Raw genomic sequence first — 9,413 nt, forward strand, 5'->3', positions numbered from 1 at the left:
TTCCAGCCCTGGCCATTTCCTGCATGTCCTCCCCTCTCCCCTCCCCTCCCCGTCCCCCCGCACTATCTCTCTATCCCTATGCAGCAGAAAAGCCCTAAAATACATGTACAACATAAACAGGTGTGATCTCCGCTGTGTGTCTCTTACCCTGGGTGCAGGTAGTGTTCTGGGGCCAGGGCCCTCTGCTGCACCATCATGCCCTGGTAATGCCCACCGGCCTGGGGGTGTCTGTACACGGCCAGGCCCATGCGATGGCTCTGCCCCGGCGAGTAGGGCAGCTGCTGGGGCCTCTGCAAGGCCTCCATCAGATGGGGGTGGGGTCTCTGGGTGGCGTAGGGCCCTCGGGGGTAGGCCTGGCTCTGGTAGGGGCCCCGGGACATCATGTGTGGGGGCGGAGCGCCGCCCTGCTGCATGCCAGGGTGTATTGTGCGGGGGTCGTACAGGTAGCCGGCGGGGGCGGCCGAGGGGTGAGCGGCGCGCCGGCGGGAGGCGGCGTTGTGGCTGTCCAGGTCCAGGATCTGCTTGGGGCTCTCCGGGCGCTCGGTGCCCTCCTCCAGGCGGGCCAGCTTGGCAGGGCTCCCGGCCCCGCCGTCCGGCCCCTCGCCCCCCGCGTGGTGGACCTCCGGCAGGGGGCTGGGGGAGAGCAGGCCGCCGCTGGAGCCCTCGGAGCCCAGAGGAGACACGCTGCTCTCCTTCTGGCGGCCGTTGGCGGAGGGCAGGTAGGTGTTGGAGGGCATGGGGTGGCGGGGCTGGTACTGGGGGCGGTGCCACTCGTCGGAGGGGTACCCCACCTGGCTGGTGCCCTGGGCCTGAGCCTGGGAGTAGAAGTGTTGCTGCGGGTACTGGGGAGGGTACATGTTGGGACTGCCTTGCGCGTGCTGCTGGCCAGCCATGTGGTAGGGGAACACGGCCCCCTGCTGGCTGTAGGTGTGGTAGCGGGCTGGGCTGTGGTGCGGGCTGGTCATGGCCTGGTGCACGGTTTGGTTGGGGTACGGCTGGCGTTGAGAGGGAGGCATGGGCCGCGTCATCGGCTGGCTGTAATGACCGTGAGGAGGGCTGGCGTACTGGGCCACGCCTCCATTCTCCTGTCCCTGGGTTTGGGAGGGCAGAGCTGGATTGTGGCCCGGGGACGGGCCCCTCGGCCCGGGCCCTTGCCTGGCCACGCTGCCCCCTAGCTGGGTGTTGGGCTTGGGGCTGAAGGCCTGCTGTCTGTAGATGCCGTTGGGGGCTGCGGTCTTCCCCATGCCGGGGTTGCTGTGCTGCTGGGGACCAGAGCTGCCTGCTCCTCCTCCCCCAGGATCGCCTCTGCCGGTGGGCTCGCTGGGCTTCTGGTCCCCCTGGTCGGCCGGGCTGGGCTGGGGGGCCATCTGAGGGGCGGGGTGGCTGGGGGGCAGGGAGGTGAGGGGGGCCGGCTGGGGGGGCGTGGGCTTAGGGCCCTGTGGGGGAGCACTCTGGGGCATGCTGTGCATGGGGCCGGGCTGGGGAGGACCTGGCTGGAGGGGGTTCTGCCGGTGGCCCAGTTGTTGTAGGGGATGGTTCTGGTGCTGAGGGTTTGGCTGGGGAAGGTTCTGAGCGAGGTGTGGAGGGAGGTTGGGATTCAGGGCGCTGCGGGAAAATTGTTGATGGGCGTTCGGGGGAGCTGTGCTCTCTGAGGAGCCAGGCGGAGGAGCAAGCTGCTGCTGGGCATTCTGGGTAGTCTGCTGGGAGCCATCCTGGGGCTGACGCGGGCCCTGTGGGGCTGCGTTGTTGCTAGGATGTGCGGGAGCCGTGGAACAGCCGTTGGGAGGCGGCGTGGGCCGGTTCTGGGGCTGGGGGCGGGGGGAGCCCTGGAGGGCGCCCTGGCCCCGGTTCGTTTCCCTCTCCTGGCTGTGGCCCTCGGAGATTGCTGGGTGTCCCGGTGCTTCAGACAGCGGCTCTCTGCTCCCGCTCTCCTGGGCTCCTCTGTCCCAGCTGAGGGCTGGAGGGGGGGCGCTCTGCAAGCCCCCGCCGGGCCTCGAGGGGCTTGGGAAGGGGCGGCGCTCCTGGTCGCCATGGACACGGGAGACACGCGGAACCTGGTTGGCGGCCATCTTGGGATCCAACGTCGAACCTGAAGAGTAACAAAGAAAATTGGGTTGTTAATAATACCTGTGTACTTTCATAGTGTGTTAAAATGTGTTTACACCGTGAGCAAGGTCATCTTCTGCTTACAAGGACTCAAGGAGGGTTGAACAGTGATGTTTGATTAAATGTGTTGTTTAAAATAGTTTCTCCGCATTGAGAGATAGGAACCAGATGGAGTTTTTGTAGAGTACCTCTAGTGATGAAATGTCCTCCGCTTACTCATGCCCTCAAAGCTTGTCACTTCACTGAACTAATGAATATTCAATTGGCCACTTACTGTGAGAAATAATTAAAATGAAATTGGAGGGGGTTGAGGGGGGATTGCTTATGAAATAAAAGACAACATCCCAGGTCTAAGAGATACATATATATATATATATATACACACACAGAGAGAGAGAGAGAGAGAGCATGAGAGAGAGAGAGAGAGAGAGAGAGAGTGTGAGACTGAGAGCATGAGAGACAGAGCAAAAGGGAAAGAGAGAGTGCGTGCGAGAGACCCAGAGAAACGGAGAGAGAGGAGAAGCCAGAGGAGGTTGTTGTGTACCTTTAGGCAGCGTAGCGTGGGGCTGAGTGGCAGGCTGGCTGTCTGGCCCATTGTCTCTGGCAGGGCGCAGCAGCTGAATCTCCGGGTGAGCAGGGGGGTGAGGGGCGGGGTGAGGGGCTGGGGCGCTGCCAACTCCCTGCGGGGGCCCTGGCAGTTGCTGCTGCTGCTGCTGAAAGTTGCCCATGTGCTGTGGAGGGCTTGCAGCAGGGGGTCTGGAGGAGGCAGACAGCTGCTGCAGGGCCAGCATCTCTGGGCTCTCCAGCATGGAGGCCAGGCGAGGCCTGGAGGAGTCCTGGGGCCCCAGGGGGGCCCGGGGGCCCATGGGCCCGGGCGAGCTCACGGATGTGGGCATGCCGTACTGGGCGCTGTGGGGGGGGTAGCCTGGGTGGGCGGCCTGCTCCGGCCAGGGCTTGGGGGGCATGTGGTGTGGAGGAGGGGGGCCGTGGGGGTTGTAGTGGAGCTGGTTGCCCATGCTGGGGTCCTGCATGCCAGCGCCCCCTGCAGGCCTCTCTGGGCCCTGGTGGTGCATGCCGGGCCACATGCCAGGGGGGCAGTAGCTGGGGTAACCATGGCGACCCAGGCCCTCGGGCCTCGGGTAGCGGTTCCCCAAGGGGTGCAGGGTGTGGCCGTCGGGCCGCTGGCGAGACGGGTACATGCTGGCCTCGGGAGGGGGGGTGCAGAGGCCCCCGGACTGCAGGGCCAGGGGCCGGGGCCCCAAGGAGGGGCCGTGGGTTGGGCCCATGTATGGAGGCTGGGGCGAGGGCTGGGGCTGGGGCTGGAGGTGACGGGGATCCGGACCCATCTGGTACCTGGGGCCCACGTGGTGATGGCTGTCCACCATGGGATGCTGCAACACAAGACAAGCCATCAGAATATCAGCTCAGCCTGATCCGTTCACAAGATCACTGCATGAATAGGATCATGATCATCATCAGAAAATCATGTCCCCAGCTAGGTTGATACGGATAAGAAGTTATTCAATTGTGTTTAATATGAGTAACCTTGTAATAAGTGTTGGGTGATATTAATGAAATGATTCATCAACATAAAATGTTTCATTTCAGTTTTTATGACCTATTTAAAATTTTCACCCGAAGAGAAAAGGTTTAACTTAACCACTTTATTTGTATTTAACCACTTTACTTATCAAAGCACGTATGTAATAACTGTATCTTGAGAGGTTGCAGGTATATCGCAAACTGTCCTTTTTCATCCACAATGTCCTTGCTGTCTGCACTCTGTATCTCACTCCACAACGTTTGTTATTGTGTCACATGTCGATGGTGCAACCGATTGGCTGTCACTTGTAGCACACTCCGTGGGATACGATAGGCTGTTTATAAGCCAGGGAGGGAGCGCACTCGAAAGATTGTTCTTCGTTTGTTCATGCAACAGAATTTAACATTAAGCGCTTTTATGGTGGTTTGAATTTCATGAATTTAAGTGAAACTATCAAACATTCTGTCAAAACATTTTCGTATTACTATTTATGTAGTGCATATCGAGGTGCATATCCCTATCGTTTCAGGGAGAGATTCTTTATATATTTTTGGCGGCCGTTATTATAGGCAGTGGTATAGACCGGTATATAGGCTACCTCTATAATATTAGCTTGGCTGATTTATAAATGGCGGAATTGCACAGTAGGTCCAGTGTCGCCGTTCTCTCCGACAAATCAGGGGTGTCAGGTGGCTGAGCGGGTAGAGCATCGAGCTAGTAATCTGAAGGTCGCCAGTTCGATTCTTGGCCGGTACACATGACGTTGTCCTTGGGCATGGAACTTCACCCTACTTGCCTCGGGGAGAATGTCCCTGTACTTACTGTAAGTCGCTCTGGATAAGAGCATCTGCTAAATGACTAAATGTAAATCAGATATCTGCGGTGTTTTCACTGTTTATACTTATTTTTTCACCTCGACGGGCATGTTCAAAGAAAAATACCAGGTAGCCTACTAGCTACCAGATGTGCACAATGGAAAACACCCCAAAAAGGTCAGTCAAGTTGAACAGATCCCATGCAGTGTAAAAGCTCAAACAAACATGTCAAAGAGTATAGAAGAATATGAGTTTGACTTTGTTTAGTTGCCAGTAAACCAGCCTGACCGTGTCTCCAGGGTGGGTCTCCGTACCTGCATGTTGTAGCCGGGGGGCATGCAGTGTGCACCGGGATCCCCAGGCCGGGGCATGTGCCCCCCCTGCCCAGGGTAGGAGGAACGAGGGTCCATGGGCATCCTCTGGCCATACATGGGGGGGCCAGGGGGCCGATGGAGCTGGAAAGGGATCGGGGAAGTTCAGTCTGGCTCCACATTGGAAAGAGCAAATCCCTAGCTAACTACCTATCCAAAGTGTCTCCTAGGGATCAAAGGTCCCTCTAACCCCATCCTGTACGTACACTTCTGATGGTCACACACTCTCCCCTCCAACATAACACAGTTCTAGCTACCAGACACACACACACACACACACCTGGTGTCCAGGGTGGTACATCCCAGGCCTCACATTGCTGCCATGGTGCCCTTGACCAGGGTGCCCTTGACCAGGGTGCAGGCCATGGGGGTAAGGAGGCCCGCTGGCCCAGTGTGGGGGTGGGGGCAGGTGGGCGGGCTTGCCCCCCTGCTCCTCCACAGGGGTGCTGCCCTTGCCCCCGTGGGCGCTCCTCCTGCGCTGCTGGGCCTGTTCGGTGGCCCTGATCAGGCTCCCTGGCCCCGCCTGCTTCTGGCCGCGGCTCCGCCTCTTCTCCTTGCGCTCGCGCTCCTCGCCACTGACGTGGAACTCCTCGTCCGTGTCGGCGTCCTCCGCAGGGAGGTGTTTGAGCAGCGCGCGGCTGAAGCAGCGCTCCAGGGACTCGGCCATGATGGTGTACTCTGGAGGAGCGGGAGGGGGGAGGAGCAGGAAGGGGGAGGAGCAGGAGCGGGGAGCAGGAGGGAGGAGCAGGAGGGAGGAGCGGGAGGGGGAGGGGGGGAGCAGGAGGGGGGATGAGCGGGAGGGGGGAGCAGGAGGGAGGAGCGGGAGGGGGGAGCAGGAGGGGAGCAGGAGGGGGGAGGGGGGAGCAGGGAGCAGGGGAGGGGCGGGAGGGGGGAGCAGGAGGGGGGAGCAGGAGGGAGGAGCGGTGAGATATGCAGGAGCACACAAGTACACACACAGGGATCACAGACATGTCCAGGATTGATTCCGTTTCCCACTCAAACAGACCCCTCACGAACACCTGCTGACGAGCATGCACACGCACGCACAAGAGTCATATCTGTATGCCATATGTGCACACACACCATGGCTTCATCTGTACCACACACACACACACACACACACAACTCTACTCTGTTCTTCAGCTAGAGTAGGCTAGCTGACCTGGTCAGGGGGCGTTTGCTGACCTCTGCCCCCACCACCCCCCCACGCCTGTCCCTGGGGTGAGCATTCAGATGGATGGATGGTTCCAGACAGGGGGCTTAGGGGCTGGAATGTCTCTGGCAGTGCAGGCAGGGCCCAGCAGCCTGTCCCCAGCCCCCCCCAGCCCCCTCCAGCCCTCCTACCCCCCCAGCCCTGGAGCAAGGCTCAATCTCTCCTCATTAATCACTGTCAGCATTGGCCAAGCCATGGCCTCTCTCTCTCTCCCACCCCCCACTCCTCTCTGAAATCTTCTTTCCCCAAAAGCGTGCATTCCCTCCTCTCCAGTCTGTCTCTAAGAGCACTTAGCGAGATTGATTTGAGCCTCAGTCCAGTCATAGACCACATCCAAACACATCCGAAAACATTTTGTCACACTTCTAAATGCAGGGGGAGTTTCTGCCGGGGGACTGAGAGAGGGACTGCAGGTTGTGTTTGAGGGAGAAGTCCTTCATGTCGTGGTTCTCACCACTGTCCTCTCCGTTGTACTCCATGCAGTTCTCAAACATGAGCTTGACGTCGGCCACAAACTCGTCCTTGGCAACGTAGTCCCCCTGGTTCAGCTTCCTCTCGATGGTGGACAGGTCCATGGGCGTCTGGGGACAGAAGAACACGTCCTGGTCAACACGAGGAGCCACAGGCCTGCTCGTCACCCCTAAATGCTCATGGAGCCTCTTTTATCTCCCTGACCATAGAGTAGGGCCCTGTGTTTGTTGATCTTTAATATACTTTGCTTTATCAGTTTGCGTTTCCTAAATAGACACATTTTCATTGATGGAACCCCCCCTTTTTTACCTTGGCACACACCCCTTGCTACTGATTGGCCATGCATTACAACAGGTCATTAAAATAAAACCTTCATAATACATTAAGACACTTCGAATAACATTGGATTCTTCAACACATTTCAACAGTGGGACAATATTTTACAACTGTACCAAGATAACTCTCAGTTGATTGATGAGCAATTAGGGGGGAATTGTTTAACCTTTTGTTAAACCTTAAAATTGATTGTTTAACCTATCCCTAACCCAATTTCTGGAATTGATTTCTGGAACCAACAGATGTTTTTCTTTTCTTCCAGAAGCCTTTATTTTGGTGTTGTTTTGTATTCCAGAACTAGGTTTAGTCTGTGTGGCGTTTCCCAGCAGCAGGTGGTTAGCTCTCAGCGGCGACAGGCTGGGTAGCTACCTGGATCAGATCATGGTAGTTGGGCGCGTAGGAGTCATCCACCGGCTCCAGGAACGGCCAGGCATCCTTGTGGGCCTTCAGGGTCTCCAGCACTGGGGAGGGGAGGAGGGTGGAGGCAGAAGGTGGAGGGTGGAGGCAGAAGGTGGAGGGTGGAGGCAGAAGGTGGAGGGTGGAGGCAGAAGGTGGAGGAGAAGAGTCTATAAGTTACACAACGCCCGATCAATACACCCAAGGTAAATCTGTAGACAATTTAACTTATTTATGATCGATTCAACATGAAAACGTCCATACCTTTGTACAAAGCGGTGTAGTCGTCATCGATTTCATAACTGCAAAGAAAGGCACAAAAGGCAAGAAATGTGATGTGTGAGCCGCGTTCCATGTATGTGACGTTACAGCGTTGGTCCTGACAGACAGGGCAGAGCGAAGCGGATGAACAGGAAGCACAGAGAGAACAGGAAGTGGAGAGAGAACAGGAAGAGGAGAGAGAACAGGAAGTGGAGAGGAAGGGTAGAGAAGAGGAAGGGTAGAGAGGAGGAAGTGGACAGAGAACAGGAAGTGGAGAGAGAACAGGAAGAGGAGAGAGAACAGGAAGAGGAGAGAGAACAGGAAGTGGAGAGGAAGGGTAGAGAAGAGGAAGGGTAGAGAGGAGGAAGTGAACAGAGAACAGGAAGAGGAGAGAGAACAGGAAGTGGAGAGGAAGGGTAGAGAAGAGGAAGGGTAGAGAGGAGGAAGTGAACAGAGAACAGGAAGTGGAGAGAGAAGAGGAAGTGGAGAGAGAACAGGAAGGGGAGAGAGAACAGGAAGGGCAGAGAACAAGAAGTGGAGACAGAAGAGGAAGGGTAGAAGAGGAAGTGGACAGAGAACAGGAAGTGGAGAGAGAAGAGGAAGTGGAGAGAGAACAGGAAGTGGAGAGAGAACAGGAAGGGGAGAGAGAACAGGAAGGGCAGAGAACAGGAAGTGGAGAGAGAAGAGGAAGGGTAGAGGAGGAAGTGGACAGAGAACAGGAAGTGGAGAGAGAAGAGGAAGTGGAGAGAGAAGAGGAAGTGGAGTGAGAACAGGAAGTGCAATGGCGGGTCTTACAACTCTTTGGTCCTGCGAGCGCGGCGGACGGGGGAGTGTGGCTCCAGGTGGAGCAGCTCTGGAGGAAGATCCTTCCCCTGAGACAGCAGCCACGCCCTCTCCTCACGCAGCTTCCTCCTCCGCGCCCGCTCTGGAGGGGGGGGAGGGGGGGAGGGGGGGAGGAAGGGGCAGAGGAAAAGACAGGGAGGGAAATAGTCAGTTAAAGACAACAACCACCATGGTGCTAGCGACAATGGTAGTTAGCCCCAGCTACCACAGCACACACAAGACGTCCAGGGATGAAGCCAGCAGGAACCCTCATCCACCGAGGCCTTGAACCCCCCGGGGCTACTGCAGGGAGGTTTACTGGACCAGGGAAGCTGGCTGAGGATGGGTTTTCCTCTGCAGCAACAGCATGACTTGACAGTTCTTCAAACAAGAGCCGACGGCTCACGAGAGAGACACTCTCCCGGTTCCGGAGTTCACCTGTTGCCCACGCCTGCAGCCCCCCCCACCCCCCCCCCCCCAACCCACCCCCGCGCTGCTCGCGGAGCCCACAGAGAGGGCGGAGATGCCCCCGAGGAGCCCCGCGCTCCATCCACCTACACCACCCCCCCACCACCACCACCACTACTACGCAGCTGATCAAAAGAAGGAGGAACAGAGAGAGGACCGGAGGAGAGAAGAAAGAGGAGAAGAGAGGGTGTGTGCATCCGCTGACATGAAAGGCAGGCTCTCGCCAGGCCCCTGCAGGGAGGATTAAAGATGTTTGAGGGAGGATTCCACACAGGGTCCATCTAGGAGGAGACCCAGCCTGTTAAACATTGATGAGGCCCCTCCACACAAGCACAATCAGCAGTTAATTAACCCCTGACAGATGACATCAGAGAGGGAGAGAGAGCGAGAGTGAGGGAAAGAGAAAGCGGGGAAGAGGCAGAGACGGGGAAAGGAGAGAGGGAAAGAGACGGAAGGAAAAGAGGGAAAGAGAGAGAGGGGGGGGGGGGAGTCAGAGAGACAGAGAAGGAAAAGAGAAAGAGTGAACGAAAGCCAGAGAGAGATGGAGCCCCTGTGATTAAAATGCCGGAACATTCCTCTGCCTAAACAGATCCCGGTGCCCAGGCTGTGGT

The 9,413-nt window shown here is 57.4% G+C and overlaps 1 protein-coding gene across 1 annotated transcript in view; it reads right to left on the minus strand.

The window, feature by feature from the left end:
- Nucleotides 1–9,413, minus strand: part of cecr2 (CECR2 histone acetyl-lysine reader) — a 38,602-nt gene that overhangs the window by 2,436 nt on the left and 26,753 nt on the right. Inside the window, exons 10-17 of the mRNA XM_084672984.1 lie at nt 8,308–8,437; nt 7,516–7,553; nt 7,225–7,316; nt 6,503–6,629; nt 5,116–5,513; nt 4,779–4,919; nt 2,651–3,497; nt 148–2,089 (exon numbers count right to left, since the gene is read on the minus strand). Of these exons, the coding sequence (XP_084529110.1) occupies nt 148–2,089; nt 2,651–3,497; nt 4,779–4,919; nt 5,116–5,513; nt 6,503–6,629; nt 7,225–7,316; nt 7,516–7,553; nt 8,308–8,437 (3,715 nt within the window). The remainder of the gene's footprint in view (nt 1–147; nt 2,090–2,650; nt 3,498–4,778; nt 4,920–5,115; nt 5,514–6,502; nt 6,630–7,224; nt 7,317–7,515; nt 7,554–8,307; nt 8,438–9,413) is intronic.

Source organism: Hypomesus nipponensis, chromosome 14 (assembly GCF_054491055.1).
Source record: "Hypomesus nipponensis isolate SF chromosome 14, ASM5449105v1, whole genome shotgun sequence".
NCBI lineage: Eukaryota > Metazoa > Chordata > Actinopteri > Osmeriformes > Osmeridae > Hypomesus > Hypomesus nipponensis.